Source organism: Corvus hawaiiensis, chromosome 5 (assembly GCF_020740725.1).
Source record: "Corvus hawaiiensis isolate bCorHaw1 chromosome 5, bCorHaw1.pri.cur, whole genome shotgun sequence".
Classification (NCBI taxonomy): domain Eukaryota; kingdom Metazoa; phylum Chordata; class Aves; order Passeriformes; family Corvidae; genus Corvus; species Corvus hawaiiensis.
The window spans coordinates 60,539,313-60,556,123 of NC_063217.1; the positions used below are offsets into that span (position 1 = coordinate 60,539,313).

The window sequence follows — 16,811 nt, forward strand, 5'->3', positions numbered from 1 at the left end:
TCACCAAAGTAGTAGCCATGACTGCAAAATGTGCTGTGTTCCCCCATTTCTTGTCCTGAGCACTGACAGTACATGCAGTCAGACAAGACCACTGGGATTAGTTCATTTTTATAGAGCTTCCAAACCTGTCACTTGACAGCAAAGGTCTGATTCTCAGGGATTCATTGGTATGCAAAGAAGCTTGTTTGCAGTTTGCACCAGGCTCTTCTCCAGAACCATGCATGCTCCATCTGTGCTGATAACACAGTGTTCTTTGGCACTGCAAACTGAAGGAAGCCAGAAAGTGAATTCATTTCATTACCCCAGACATTATGTGAATGACAAAGCGCTTTTATATTATATGCTGCTGTCAGTTCAGTGCCACCTGTAAGACTTTTTCTTTTCCTTCCTTTATTTTTTCAAACAGGCTGTCTCCTCAGAAATGATAAGACATCTTGAGACTTGAGGACCTGCATGTCATATCAATCTGTCATAATGACCTTGCTAAATATTAATTTATGGTGTCTTGCTTTAATCAATATTAACAGCACCCTGAAGTACTCCATTAGTAAACCTTTAAAGTATTATAGAAAAAAGATTCTTCTTGGAAATGCGAACTGGGATTAATAAAAATGACTGATATATAACAGATTTTCATAGTTGTTTATCTGTGTTGAGATTAGCCTCAGTAAGCAATAACCATCTTTAGCCATTGACCATGGGGAGAATGACGTGCTGTCACTCAGAGAGCCTTGATTAAATGCATTTGATATCATGAGATGCTTTTCAGTTTTATTCTTGCTGGCTTAGTTTGGGCGTGCAGGTCTGGCAGGCAGATTTTCCTTGCTGCCATTACTGGTATCCAAATTAAATAGACTCAGGTTGCCAGTGGTTCAGTAGCAGCTGGAAGAGTTTACTGGGAATTCCAGCATCTGCTTTTAGTTATTTTTTAAAATCTGAAACATTTTTCTGTCATTCCCAAGTTTCATGTATTTATTTGACATAGGAAGGATACAGTGGTATCAAGATGAGGCAAAATACTGAGCAGGAAAAAGTTAGGTTTCAAGCAGGTGCTCTTTTCTGATGATTTGTTGAAAGTGATCCTATTGTGCTCTTTATCTGTCTGTCCTCAGAGAAGAACAAAGAGGGTTCCTTTTTGATATACAGTGGTACAGAGAATTTAAAATAACTGATTAATCTTTAATCCTTTGTCTCTGGGCATACTCTTAGATACCCTTTTATATGAAAGATTTTTCAGAATCATAAAATCCTCATATTAACTTTCTGTATTTTAAAATGTTTGACAAAATTTCAAAGTATTTAAAGCTACCTATCATTAACCATGAGGTTCACAGTTGGAAAGGCCCGATGTGAAAAAAGAGTCTTCCAAATGGTAACCAGGGATGTAATTTTTTTTGTAGTAGTTTTGTCTCTTTTTCAGAATATTTTCTGTAAAATTTTGGAAAGTACACTGAGAGTCAAGAGAGTATGAGAAGACCAACATATGCTTTTCTAGTACTATGAATGCATAGATTTTCATCTGTAATGCAAAAATCTAGTGGAGCTAAGTCTCTGCAAAGTAAGGCCTAGCAATCAAATATACAATTCTACTTTAAAAAAAAAAAAGAAGTTAATTTTACAATTAACTTAGTCCATGAAGTTACCTGTAACTGGTATTGTGCTATTTTGCAGCAATAATCTTGTTTAAATTGAAAGGCAGGCATCTGGTGAGGAAAACACTCTCTGCCTTTTAAGGGAAAATGTTAAATTAACCAGACATCTCATTGTAAACAGGGATAGAAAGCTAGAACTTCCAATATTATGGAAATGTGATATTAGGTCTTCAGTGTGCCATCAGGAGTCTCAGTTCTGGAAGTGCATGGGGGCCCAGTTCCTGTTTCATCGATGATCTGCATTATAGATCTGATGTGGCTCATTTCCTGCACACTGTTACATAGATTTTGTACAAGCCACTGCATAGATCAGCTTTCAGATGGACCATTGCCTGTGGGAAATGACTGCTGAGGACTTGCAGTTTCTACTGATGAGTTCAGGTTTGATTTCTGATGCTGTCTGGTGTGAACAATACCAGATATTACATGTAGAAGGAAGCTTTCAGGTGCTTCTGCCTTCCCAAAATGAGCAGGTTTCAAAACAATGACATGGAATTCCTTGTTATTTTACATACAGTAGATGACAGTATGCATGCGTCTCCTCCTAACCAGCTTTAGTGAGCTGGACAAATTTTATAAACTCTGGCTCTCTTATTTTCAGAAAGATTTGCATAAAATTTAGAGCTGCTCTGTCAAAAGCTGTTCTTAAATGTGCACGGTTAGTTTTATAGGCATAAGTTGCCCTTCAGTGCACAGTGGCTGTTATGTGAACAAGTAGCATGAAAACAACCATAGAGTAATTTTTTTTTTTTAAATCTGGTTGAAGTTCCAGTTCTTACAATGGTCTGGGATGTTTGAAGTAGAGGGGGAAAAATGGAGCAGGAATAGTGAAATCCATTGGGTGGGGGGACACAGAGCAATGTAAAGCAAATGGCAAACCAAAAATGAAGAAAATGTCTTTAAATCTTGATGGCTTCTACAATCAAACTGGGGATTGGTAGCAGGGCTGATTTTTTTCTTTTTTTTTCCTCCAAGAGATAATGAAATGTTTCAACAATACCTTCTATTTTTTATTTTACAAGGCTTGCTTTGGAATTCTGACGCCTGTTGTTTTCCTCCCAAAATCCATCAACAAATTTCAATGAACAGAGTGCATACTTTGAATGTAAAGGAGGTTGATGATTATGAAGCAGCTATTTAAAAACTGGATATTACATAGTGGTTTAGTAACAAAACCCCCATAGATTTTGCTAGCTTCTGATGTGATGGCAGTTTTTATTTAATTAATTCAGGAGACAAATTTTCTTCTCAAAAAAGAGAATTTGAACATGGAAGCAGCTAGCAAGCTAAAAAGAGAAAAAAAGAAGCTTATATCTGAGACAATCCTGAGTATTTTGGGTGGTGGTTGGCTAGTAACAGTTTGCTAGAAAATGTTATCTGACCTGTATTTTAAAATGAGATTTAAATAATTGATATAATGAGGGAGAATATTCAGTTACAGAAATAATTGCTTGGCACAGCTTTTAGAACAAAATTATTTAGTCCTGGTAAAAGGACTGCACCTTTAATCAGGGATCCTAATTTGATTTTTTAAATGTGTCTGTCGTTTGTCTGACAAGCCAAGTAATAAATGAATTCTGAATTGTATGAACGGGTCCCCACGTAGCTGTGTCAGCCACTGCTGCCGTTCACTGCAGTGACTGATGGAAACGTGTAGCAGTAAATAATAACAGGAAAGTCAGCAAATACATTGGGCTAGGCTGGCCATATACGTGTGCTCCTCTTGTGTCAGCTAGCTGTGGCTTCCTGCTCTCAGGCCAAAAGGGGGTTTTGGTGATTGCAAAACATTCTCTGTGTGTGTGCTGTCTTGTTTTCTATCTTCTGTCAAAAACGCTATAACTTGATGGGTCAATCAGACAAACCTTTCGGGGGGATATGTCTTGTTCCAAGACTCTACCAACTAACCTGGGAGAAGGTGGGAGTTCTGTGAACCTGACAAATGGTTAAGCAAATAAGTATTTCTTGTCCAGTGGCTAAAACTGATCAAGGCAAACATTCAGTGAAGACTCCTTTTCCTACTTTGGAAGCACCTCTTAAAGGTTTTCACACAATGCAGAGGGTCATGCTGCACTTTGACTGTTCTCATCCACAGTTTACAGGCATAACTATGGAAAGGATTTATCACTTTAAATAAGAAAGAAAAGAGTGAAAGATAAATTCTTCTTAGAGGGTCTTTTTTCCCTTAACTGTTTTGGTATATCTTTCTGTGTTTGTGAACATCTCTCTGTTTAATTAGAGGTGTGAAAATTTCAATTGCTATAGAGATCTTTTTACATAAGGGTGATTTTTAATCTTTCATTAAAGAAAAAAAATCAGCAGTAAATAGTTTTAAAAACAAAATATGAAAATGGATGGAATTTATAAACAAGTTTGGATATTTGGTCTCCTCACATCACCTAATAATAATAAAAAGGATGTTGCTTCTACGTTCATGTGAGCAAATATGTAGTGGTCAAAGTCAATGTGTTGCTGTTCATGTAGGCCATACTGATTTAGAATTCCCTTTTTTCATGTCCCTCTTCTCTTTCTGATTATTTTCTAGATTCCAAAACCTGCAATGAAGTTGACCTTGAAAACTCAGTAGATTGGGAAGTGAAGACAATTACTAGTGCTATGAAGCAGTATCTGCGGTAAGGCTGTCTCTTGTTTATTTGGTTTTTTAGATTATAAATTCTTATTTTAATTCTCCTATGCAGTGTGTTAAGCTAAAAACTGGTTAGTTTTGCTACATTTTAGAATAGGAGCTCATTTTGTGCACGTACCATATTTGTTATTTGTCTTGGGGGAAGCAAAATACTTTAGCAACACTAACACCTTCATATGAGACAAGCCCCCAAACACTTTACTGTTAGACACAGAAGCATTTCACTAATGGTTCAGAAACCTGAATTGGTAGTAAACTTGCTGAGAGTCATTACTGAAAGTTAGCTAAGATTGTTCAAATTTGTTTCCTTTTTGTGTTTCAGTGTGGTAGAATGAAAAGAGAAAAGGCTGTGAAATTTTTAATATTTTCCTCTTTTCTTTCTGACTCTTGCTCTGATGTTCTGTGTGCAGTAGTAAAAATATTCTGAGTGTTAAAAATTTTAAATAAGAATTTAAATCTGTTCTCTATTTAAATGGCTTTGCCAATTCCTGATCAAGCTATTTTACTAAATTGCCTAAGAACATAAAATGTTGCACTTTTGTGTCTCTCTTGTAGCGTAACACAAACATGGTACTTTTAATCTGCTATTTTTATTAAATGAAATGTTACTACAACCACTATCAATGGTTGCTGCAGAACTACTATAAAGATACAAGAGTATCTTTATAATACAGAATATAGAAAAGTTTAAAAAAAAAAAAAAAAAGGAAAAGTGTACATGATGAAGTATTTCTCCCTTACAGTATTTCCCATCCGAGATCCGAGTATTTACTCCAGTATTTCATGAGCATCAGTCAAGTCAATTTAATAAACGGTTTTAACTCTGGTGATGGTGGTTGTTGTTAAGACATTAGTGTTTTTCCAGTAAGGCATTGACTTGGGATTCTTAGTGTTCAAAAAACACTAGTGAAGAATGAATTGCAGAGTATTTGTGTACAATCTTCATCTGAGAAACAATCTTGGTGTTAAACACTAGTGAAGAATGAATTGCAGAGTATTTGTGTACAATCTTCATCTGAGAAACAATCTTGGTGTTAAAATCGGCAAGGTATCTTATGTTAGACTGGAGGCATCACTTCAGCTCATGGAAGGTGAATGGATGCATTTAGTCTTGTTTTCCTGATAATACCAAGTTTTCCATTTATTCTAGAAGTCATTTAATTCAGGGGCCTCTGTAACAGTGGTTACTTGCAGTATGAGGATTATGCTACTGAATGTTAAAAAGGTTTCCTGCTTAGAGTAAATGCAGCTAGAAGAAAATATAGTTAAATTTTTATGTCATCCTTGTTTTACAGAAGCCTTCCAGAGCCACTGATGACATACGAGTTGCATGGAGAATTCATCATTCCTGCCAGTAAATACATGACTGTAGTTCAAATAGAAATCTTTTGTTGTTGTGCTGTTGTGACCTCAGGAGCACTCTGCAAATGCAATTTCAGAAAAATGCTTCATTCCAGTAAAAATACAGGAAGAAATAAGAAATTATTTAAAAATATGTTTTAATCAGTATTTAGTTCTACTGTGTGTCACATATAATGTGACTGCATAGCACAGTTCTTCATTTTAAGGAAAAACTTTTGGATAGCCATTGTAAACATTTATTCTTATTATCTTAGTTGTATAATGATAAGCATCTACTTAATCTGTGATTTTTTTTTTTTTTTTTGCCTTCCATTTATAAAGAGTATGAAGCCTAGCAAAAGGTACACTAATCTGAGCTCATTTGAGTCCTTAAAGCACAGCTGCCTGACCCTTGTTTTCAGTGCCTTGCTAGCTCTGTGTGCAGGCTGGCTTGAATGTTCCTCGTGTATGAGAGGAAAGGAAAGAGCAGGCCACGTTACACTGTGGCAGTTCAAATACAGACTTGGAGAAGACACAACAGCATTTGTAGCTCAGTTGTATGGTATCTAGTGTACATGGAATTTTTTTGGAAGAGGATAGAGGGAAACTGTGTAAGAAAATTTTTGGCAAAGTATCAAACAGATATTTAGCTGATTTTCTTTCCAGCCTGTAGCACTTCTGGCAGACTGTGGAAAGCAAAATTAAAATAAACTTTGAGACAATTGCTTTATCATCTTCAGATTACTGTAATGACTTTCCAGGACTGCAGAATGGGTTTTCTTCTGGTCCTTAATTCAAAATGAGAATTAGCTCAGGAAATTTGTTGCCAAAGCACATGTTAGCAGGCAAGTGCTTAAACAAAATTTGACATCCTTACCTTCGTGGTGAGTTTTCACGTTTGTATTGGAAAGTGTTAAAATAATTTCTTGACTTCTGAAGTTTTGCCAGCAGTTTCTCACTTTATTTTTCTTTATTTTATAGTCTCTTTCAGTAAAGGAATTCAGTTGAAGTTGCATGTTTCAGACGTTACAGTGTTCATAAGTAAACAGCTCAGTAAAGGAGTTGATTCTGGGGAGGGAAATTTAATCAACATTGTAGATCTGAGTTACAGTATACTCAAAAATAGGTTGTCAGTGTTGTTTCCTATGTTGGCTATAAAAAATCAACACTGAAATAGCAAGGAATATCCTTTTCCCTGAAACTATTGGAGGAGGAGCCAAAATTAAAAGGTTTTCCTTCAATTTTGTTCTCTTTATAGGTATCAGTATAGATTGAAACTATATGAGCTTTGGCTGTATCTTGTAAAAAATTGTTTAGCCATTCTTTAATTAGAATTTGTGATTTCACATATACATAAAATAGTCTCACTTTAAAGAAGGCTATTTTTTCTTTGAGAATTTTGAGTAGCTCACTAGAAGTTAAATGTTTTGCTTTTTGGTAGCCTTTTTTCTTGCCATCTGTGCAGGGGTGTTAACTGCAAAAGAATAAAATACAGCCCTAAAATGTGTAGCAATATGCAAAGAAAAAAAAAATCTGAAGGAATATGCACTGAAGAAATATGGTGGTACTTTATAGGAAATACACTTGGCAATCAAAGTTGCCTTAGAGAAAAATGGGACCTGGTCAGTGGTTCTCATGTCAAAACTTCTTGCATTCAGAATAGATTCTAAATTTTTCTCATTCTGAACTTTCTCGTAAGTATTATTATAGGCAATAGAAATACATCCATTCCTCTTATTATAACCACTACTAAGATGTAGTTTTGTGATTTAATGCAAGTTTAAGAAATAGGAAGATGGTTTATTTTCATCTTTTATGTGTTCTTGGTTTCATCTGTGTACAGTGAAACCTATAGCGGCCAAAATTATTCAATTTAACACGCAACTGACAAAAATAAAAAACTCTTTGCTTATCTTTATTTCTGTGCTATACTAGAGATGCCATTGTTATTCAGAACCTTTGTCATAGTATTCTCAGTAGGTTTTTTTGCATGTTTATTCTTCTGTGTCTTCAGAGGTCATTAGGTTTTCTAAGCATATAGATCTGCATGCCGTTTCCAATGCAAGGTAGCATAAATGCAGCATCATTAGCTGCACAGTACCAGCAAAGCTGAATTCTAATCACGGAGACAATCAGTTAATGATGCTAAAATGGAAAGCAGTACAGTTCCTCTCTGCGGCACTCAGTAACATCACTCCTCACCTTGCCGTGTATTTGTAAGCAGATGAGTCCAATGCAGCAAAACAATAACTGCATCTGTCAGTCTTTAAAAATAAATGAACAAAGGCATCCTTTTGCAGGTGGATTGAAAGATGAGTTCTCAAAATAACCAAATAAGTTCATAATTCTAGAACAATATTACTTGTGAAAACAAGCACATATGTTCAGTGTTGCTATATTTGGAGATACATAAGTGGTGAAGCAAAGTGTGTGCAGTATGTTTCCATGCAGGGGTGGGAGAAGGTTTGTGTTTCTGTGAATTTTATTTTATTTTAATTTTATTTTTGAGATACTTATTTCTATCCCATAGAAAGTGGGAGTCCCGAGTCTCGAGTCAATGCTGTTCACTTCTTGGTCCACAAACTCCCAGAAAAGAACAAAGAGATGCTGGAAATTTTGGTGAAACATTTAGCAAAGTAAGTGGTATGACCTGCTTTCCTACCTTGTCAGAATTCTTGTCTTTACCTTTCTTTAACTACAAAGGGCTTTAGTGGAGCGTGGCTGGAGCTGAAGCCCATTTTGATGCTGTCATCCTCAACCCCAAGAGCCAAACGTGCAAAAGCAGACAAGATGCTGGACTCACGCTGTGCGTATTTTGGCGGGAAAGGCAGAAATCTAAGACGTTAATGAAGCCATAGAAGTATTTACTTTAGCAGTCCTGCCAGCAGCTGAGGGTTTGATTGAAGTGAGAAAGGGAACGTTATAGTTTCTTTTCGCAAATTCTGGCAAAGGGAATAGTGGAGATCTGTTAGCAAATTTAAGTTGGTTTCACACTTGCCCTGGTCCAAGGCTAAGTGCATTTAATATATTTAAGTTGAGTAAGAGACTGGTTTTGTTTGTAAGTTGCCAGTGGAAGAATGGCTTTTCAGTTTTCCAGAATTTAGTAAGACTTTATTTGAAGAAAGTTTGCACAAAGCAAACTTCTAAAACATAGATTAAGGAAATGTAATGTTTTCATTTGTAGACTGCAGTTTCCAACAGTAATGGAAATTTTTCATAACCCATTTCCTGTTTTTTCCTTCAATTCTTTTCAAAAAGTGTTTCAAAGCATGCCAAGAGGAATCTAATGACTGTGGCAAACCTAGGGGTAGTATTTGGACCAACCTTAATGAGGCCACAGGAAGAAACTGTAGCGGCCATCATGGACCTGAAGTTTCAGAATATCGTCGTTGAAATCCTGATAGAAAATCACGAGAAGGTAAGTTTTGCTATGTTTTCATGTTTCTGAGCATTGTCTAAAACAATCTGCTAGCCTTAATGGGGTTAAGCATGGAATTAAACATGACATTAAATTAATAGTTTAATTCTAAAGAGTATCCTCTATACACTGTATGCTTTTGGTTATTTGTCCTTGATAATCATTCCTGTTCATAGGTGAACTGACATTTCAGAATGCCTATTTCCTGGCAGTAATAGTGCTTCTCTGTGTATAGTACACCAATAGATTTGCATTACTTTTTTTCTGAGCAAAAGTGATACAGAACTGGAAAAGAGAAAGCCCAGGCTCAGTTTTTTAGCTCATCCAGTAAGTACTTTGACCAGGGTCTGAATTCATTGTTTTATGTCCTCATTTTATCTCAGAGTTCCCAGAGTAAAAAAGAAGACTCTACTGTACCCTTAAGTTTTAAGTGTAGAAAGCATTATGAGAGAGCCAGGTATTAACACTTCCTTTGTTTTCAGCTGAATGTGTGTTATTTTAAGCCTTTGTTTTTGAGGTAGTACTGAAAATAGAAGTTGTTGCTGCTATTACTAAAGTTGCCAGTTACTGAAGTGTCTCACGTGTACAAGATACTGTCCAGGATATCACTGCGTGTAATCTGGGATCTGAAATTAAAAATAAAAATAGTGAAAAAGTCCTTTACATGTCTCTTTATTTAGGTACTCCTTTGGGAGTCCCTTGTGTCTAAGCTGACTTCTGTAACTGGATGTTTGAGGTATTTTCTACTGGGTGATGGACAGCATCTTCCTCACTCTTACTGTCAAAAAAAAAGTGCTTTGGAAAAATCCCAAGATGTACTTTTTCCTCTCTCCTTTCTTGAGCACTCGGAGCATTGAAATTGTTATTTCCTTTAAAGGTTAACAGTGTTGAAATCGGCTATTTAAGTCAAGTGTTATCTACTCTAAATAGTATATGTCTCAAGTTTTTCTGACAATGTAATTGCGCTCCCTCCCTGATTGATACAGGCTGGGCAAAGCTGCTGTTGGCATAGCTGTGTCCACACGGTGGGTTTTGTTGGCTTAGTTGACTTAGGCTGTAATGCTGTCCTCACACGCACACTGAGCAGATATGGTATTGTTCTGCTGGAAAAATACTGGGCTGCACATGTGGCTCAAGTTCTAAGCAATAAATATTCCAAGGGCTGTAAGCTGTGGTATTAATTTTGGATCTTAGAAATGAAAGTAAACCTTGCAGTTGAGCTCATGATTTTAAAGCTATTGCGGTGACCACACAAATTAAAGAAAGTTGAGAGAGAGTGAGCAGAGCCAGGGTGTTTCAATAATATATGGAGGTTGAGTTGTGTTTATTCAAATCACCACAGATTAGCACCATCCTATTCTTATGCCAGCTCAGTCACATGTCTTTAAAAACTGGACATCAATTTTACATTTGAAATATGTGGCCTTTCTTGCTCCTCTGAAAATGCAGAGAAGCGAGGAATGGAAAGTACATCAATATAATACTGCATCATTTTCCGTAATTCCTTGGTTTTATGCCTTCTTTAGAACTAGAAAGGTATAATTTTTTTAAAGGGATTTCTGTCATTTCACTGCCATTTCTAACAGTGAACTTGCCAGCAGTGGTCTGCCTGAAGCAACCTCTCCCATGCTAGAGCTGCTTCCAAAATGGAAGGCAGCCCCAAGTGTGACCTCTCTGTGTTTATAACAAAGGCAATGGAGAGGTGGGTTAAGGCATTACAAAAATTTTATAGTCCAACTGAGTATGCTGCTCTTACAAGTGACCTTTCTTCATTGAGGGCAGACCAAGGACCTGCTTTTAAAGCCAAGGAAGGTCATTGCCAGTCTACTGTTCATTTTATATTGTTATTTTAAATTTCTGTGCATTTCAGACTTTCTGAGAGTCTTGCATTAGATATTTTATTTATAGCCCTGGTGAAGTCCTAGGAAAAGTCACTGGCTGTGGGTTAAAATATTTTAAAGTATTTCATTCAGCCACTACTTTGACTCTGCTAATTTTTAGCAGCTTCTGCTGATAAGAGCAAAAGTTGGAATTGTAGGAGAGTGATGGAGTTCAGAAGGAGGCGCAGTGACCCTTTACACTTGGTGCCTATATAATTTCCAGCTCTGGTACTCTGCAGAGAGGAATTTCTTTTCTCCTGTAGCAAAGGAAATGACTAAAAAACTTTCCAATTGCAGAAGCAGTAACCATCAGCATTTCTGGTATAAATACAGTAACTTGGTAGGCAAAATGGTAAAGAATGGTTAGGATTCCTCAAATATTTTTAAATTCCATCAATGCTCTTTATGTCTTATGTGGATAGCTTTATTGAATGAGATTCACTGCTCATTTTTAGGAGGAGACATAATTGGGTTACTGGCTTTGAAATTCTAGTGCAGTCATTCCAGTATCATCACTTTGCTGGGTTCTAATTAGAGAATTTCTGTGCAATTAATGTATGGAAATGTGAATACAATGACTTGCCCTGACATAAGAGTATCATGCTTAGTGAATAAGCTGGTTTTGTTTGTTTTTTGTTTTGGTTTTTTTTAAGCTTTGTTGATACGTACATTTATTTCCTGTTGGCTAGAAACCAGTCAGTACCACTTCCACCTTGTTTGCAGGCTGCATATGTACATCCGAACCATGTCTGTGAACCAGTTACAGCGTGTTGAGGAGGATGTTTTGCAAAATGCTGAGATTGGAGCACTGAAACTAGACCATGCAGCCTGATTTGTTGCTTAAATGGCATTTATTGCATGATGATTAAAAGTAGAAAAGGGATAGAAGAGCATCAGGAAGGAATTGTTTGGCTTTCATCAGTTCTAGACAAGTCTCTGCCAGGCACAGTATTTCTCACAGTGCCTATTCAGAAGGTGAGCTGCACAAGCAGACCTCTGCTTTGAAAGAAAAAACCAAAAATTAGACCCAAGCTGAGATACTTTACTCAGGACCCTCAGAATCACCTACTGTGGAAGCAAGGCCAAAAAGGCAGAGGATAATTAGACCTGTAAATTGTCTTGCTTCTGTCCTGTGGCTGTAGGGGAAGGACAGTCAGAGAGGGAAAGGATAGCCAGATTTTGTCCTGTATCTTTCCCTTCACTAAAGAAGCATCAAGAAATTCATGTTTGTCTCATCATTATGTTTATTTTGCTATGAGGTAACGAGCTCTCAGGAGCTGACTGCAGCTGTGCTTGTACAGTGCTTGGAACAATCTTGGCCTTTAGGTAATCTTCTGATGAAAGCCTTAGTCAACTTGGCCCCGAAAAAAAGGTTTTGATTGCTCTTCTCTGCCTCCTCCAAATGAGTTTCAAGGGTTTCAATTAATTTTTCTTCCCCTGGGCTTAACAAGTTGGAAATCTTGGACATTTCAGCTCTTCTGGTCTTTTCTCAGACTTGCAGTGAGGAAGAAGGGTGGTCCACGCCATGGCAGCGTGAAGGGCGTGCACATGTTCATCTTGCTGTTTGTTACAATGTTTTGGCATCTTGTTGGAATGAATGTCACTATTCAAAGGGCTTATTTATTTGCCATTTAGAGATGCCTCAGTGGTAATGTGAGCCATTTTGGTTTCTCAATTCCCTGAACATTATTTTAAGAAGGAAAAAAAAGGCACCAGGATAAAAAAAGTCTAAGAAATGAAAGAAGATGAGGGAGGAGGTTGGAATAAAAATCTCAGTGGGACTGGAATATTTAAACCAGCATATTGGGGAGGAACGAATAGTGAGTACAAATAGCAAGATTATAAAAACAGAAGATGAAAATTACAGTGAAAGAAAATCAGAAGGAAAAAAGCGAGGGGCTAGACAGAAGTTCCTTCTGAAGACTGGGAGGCCATAATCTGATGAAAGGGAATAGGCTTCGTAAAAGATACCTTTTTTTAGAATTCAAATAACCTATGGGCAAAATTATCTCAAAGACATTTATGCTGAAAAGCTCAGTAGCTCCTATAAATAGGGCAGATACCTTTCCTCTATCAATCTTTTTATAAAGGGGAAAGATTTTACATATTTTAGACAAAATGTCTTTGGCTTAGCCAAAAACTGGTTTTGTTCAAAACAGTTTTAAGGGGAATTCTTTTAATGAATTTTTTTTTGTACTTTGGGCACCTTCATTTCTTTTTTTAAACTAAAAAGGGAAGAGAAGAATGTAATACTACTGAGCTCTTAAGCCAACATCAACCTCACGTAGTAATCCTTGAAAAATCTTGTCTTAAAACGTATTACAGTGCATAATACATGCAATTTTCGTGAGACAGAAGGAATGGAAGTTGGTAAAGTCAGTTATTTGTTTTAGAGCATGAAGCAGCAGAGTTTCCCCTTGGCAATCCAGCACTTCTGTTGCAGGTAAATGCTTTAAGGTTGAATGCCACACCGTCACGTAAACTTAAGAGTATTTTTTGGCAACAGAGCAGATCTTTTGAAGGCCCACTAAAGGGACACATGAGAAATACTAAAGAGGGCTTGTTTCAGCTCTCCTGTTGCTTTGCCTTTGGCTGCAAAGGAGGACTAAGAAGCAACTCAGTGTAATTATGGTGGTTTGCTATGGTGCAGCAATTTGAAACCTCCACAAGCTGAATGTTTCTCACGTCAACAAACATTGGACTTGGAGGGGGAAAAAAATGACATTAAAATATCTCCATTAGCGCAGAGTTTGTGGTAAAAACACGCGAGGGTATTCAGGAGGGTATTCATCATGTGCTTAACAACTTGAAGCATGTAACTAATCAGAAGTGTCATTGAAACTGTTCCTTATCTTAATTCCAATTACATGCCTTAAGCATTGGCTGAGTCTCAAGCAGAAAGGGCAACAGACGCAACAAAGAAATTCTGGTGGGAGTCAGAGCAGCTCTTTCGTTCCAGTGTAGTGTGAGCAAACTCTTTAAGTCTTTTCTCTGCCCTGTGGATAGCATAAAGACCTTCTGTGTGACACACACACACACGTGGTGTGTTAAATTGACTGCAAATTATAGTTTGTTTAAAAGACTCCAGTTTTCTAAATGTGGCTTATGCATAGTAAGGAGACTGAATATCAAATCTCTACTCACGTTTGTGACTGCAGTTGATGATATTAGAAGCAGTCTGGATCAATACCTGGATTGGTATGCTGCTAGACTGATCCAAAAGAAACAAAACATGCACTGTGAGAAATCATATTATATTAATAAAGAAAATCAAAACAAAAGTCCTGATCTCAGGGATGGAAGAGGCCTGCTCACATGCTGTACTGCAAATACGTGGCACATAGAATTAGTACATTGACTTCTCACTTCTTGATTTGCCTACCTTATTTACAGTTAATTTGGGGAAACTTCCCTCAAGTTCATACAAAATTTCAAAGTGATAGAGATCTCATCTTCTGCTGCCCACAAGCAATGTTCCTAAGTAAGTGAAAGAAAGGGTGTGGAATTCAGTTGACTAATATTTCCTTCAGTCTTGATGGTCAGGGTGCTGTGCTTGCATATATGGAGGAGGAGGGAAGGGAGAAGTCCTTATGGAGACTGCTAACATGGATGTTCTTGAATAAAATTCTGTTAGTAAAAGAAAATATTCAATAAAATATTGTGGGGGGCATGGAGAGGGGAAAAGTTGTTGCACTTCTTAAGCATTTAAAAAGAAAATTCTTACGCAGAAACTGTGTGATATAAGAACGTTTTTTGCATGTACTCTTTAGAATTCTTTTGCCTTACCAGAAGGGTTAGTGTATTTCAAACCATTAAACAGATTTTTATATTAAAAATATGTGGCAGTCATCTGATAATAATTTTATTTCCAATATTTCCACGTGCATGCTACTTGCACTAATAAAGCATCAGTAGTTAATTTAGACATACAATAGAACAGTGTGTTCTTTGCCTCCAAAGAGCCTATAGTCATAATGTAATGTAAAAAATACATTTTAACAAAAACAATGAGCAGAAAACACTTGAAAAAGCAGTGATGGTATAAGTCCTTGTAATGGCAGCAAGGAAATATGTGAAAAATAAAACACTGGTGAGGCTGCATGGTTGACTACAGTTGGAACCGTGTCATTTGCAAAGATCTTGAAGATCTTGTCATTTCATTCTGATGCTTTGCTCATCACACTGATGACAGTGTGGTAGGGTTCAAATGTAGGTTTTTATACTCAGTATATAATTATAATAATATATAACCTGTTCGTGAAATCTGTAGTAAAAGAGATGTATATATGGTGCTTTTGTGTGTGTATGCACATGTGTATAAATGTTTATATATACGTATTTATTATAAATGAAGGGGAAATCAGTGTTTTCTGTCCTGTGTTTGGTCATAGGTGTTGTTTTTTCTGGGTCTTAACTTAGGTATCCAAGTGCCATCTTTCATCTTCTTAGGACTTCTCACATTCTTTGTAAGAGAAAATGCATGCAAACATTCTCCTTCTGCATTATTTTCCTTTGAGGAGTATGTCATGTTTTAGAAATCAAGGTAATTAGATTGACTATTGGATCTTTTAATTTTAAGGCATTTCTCTGCTTTTAAGTAGCTCCTGTAACTAAACAGGATACACATTGCTGTTATGTGTAATAGGGAAAGATAACGTTTTCAGAATACTCTCCTTGGTGTGAGTTAGAGTAGGTGAGCACGGAAGAGAAGGTGAACCTGCTGTTCCTGCTTGGTGCAGTGGACAAACATGGAGGTATTCCCAGCCTGGTGTGTGGTTAACTCTCTCATTTCCCTCGATGGCTAAAATGGATTGGTTGATAGCAGTGAATGGGCTGCCATCAGGAACGTTCCTCTTCTCATGAATTGTTAAAAGGTGGAGCGTGATGTGATACGGTGGAAGCTGCAGTCTTTGTATCAGGAGCGCTACTTTTAGAAGGGCTGACTCAACAAACTCATAATTCGCAAGCGATCAAAGGACACACGTTTTTAACCTTGGTATGGTTTTCTTTTTTTTTTTCCTCCTTTGCAGCTGTCCTCCAGACTGTAATGTGTTTTGCAGGGTTTTTAGTTTCTTCATTACATCTCAAACCTTGAACTAGACAGTTCAAGGCAACCAGGGCAAATGAGTGGCTATTAGAGTCTACTGATACATCAGGTTTGTCTGAAACTTCTCTGGGTTCTTTTATCACTCTTGTAGTTTGCAGATTGTCCAGATCTGTAGTTGTTCTTGTATAAGAGGAGCAGATAGCAGATACTCCAGTCAGAAGGAGATTGAGACCCTCAATGTCCACAAATCCCTATAAGCAAAGTTTCATTTAGTTAGGGGTGGTCCGGCTGCCAGGCAGATGGTCTCAGCAAATAATAACTTTGCAATGAAGAAAAGGCTGTCTTGGATGGATTCAATTTTAATTTATTTGTTTAGCGAGCTTTGTGGTTTGGCTCACAGCCAAGGATGTTTCCTGTTTCTTGTTTAGACTTATACCTGGTTACTTTCCGGGTTGCATCCACTGTTGCACTGTAATTCAACAGTGTGTGCCAGGCAGCATCAAGAGCATTTTTGATGCTTTCTTGTTGGTGGCCCTCTGGAGACTGAGCCACAGGTAGTTTTCAGCTCTGGATCTGATTCTATCCCCCTCACCCCCCAAAATAATGATTGTGAATAATGTATAAAGGTGTTTTGTGGTTTGTAGTGGAATTCAAGCCTCAAAATCCAAAGCCTCAGAAAATCTGCGTCTTGTGCAATCTATAGAAAGCAGTGCACAGCAAATCATATCTTACAGTGTATAAATGTTGAAGTGCAAAAGTCAGGATAACTAATTTGAGTCAGGCACTCCTGTATTGGAGTGGACACAATGGTAACCTTGAGGAGGTAAGT

The 16,811-nt window shown here is 37.2% G+C and overlaps 1 protein-coding gene across 2 annotated transcripts in view; it reads left to right on the forward strand.

The window, feature by feature from the left end:
• ARHGAP10 (Rho GTPase activating protein 10) overlaps window positions 1–16,811 on the forward strand; it is a 145,430-nt gene that overhangs the window by 81,371 nt on the left and 47,248 nt on the right. For both annotated transcript variants that reach the window (XM_048305191.1, XM_048305192.1), the window contains 4 exons: window positions 4,195–4,282; window positions 5,592–5,650; window positions 8,168–8,273; window positions 8,896–9,055. In XM_048305191.1, the coding sequence (XP_048161148.1) occupies window positions 4,195–4,282; window positions 5,592–5,650; window positions 8,168–8,273; window positions 8,896–9,055 (413 nt within the window). The remainder of the gene's footprint in view (window positions 1–4,194; window positions 4,283–5,591; window positions 5,651–8,167; window positions 8,274–8,895; window positions 9,056–16,811) is intronic.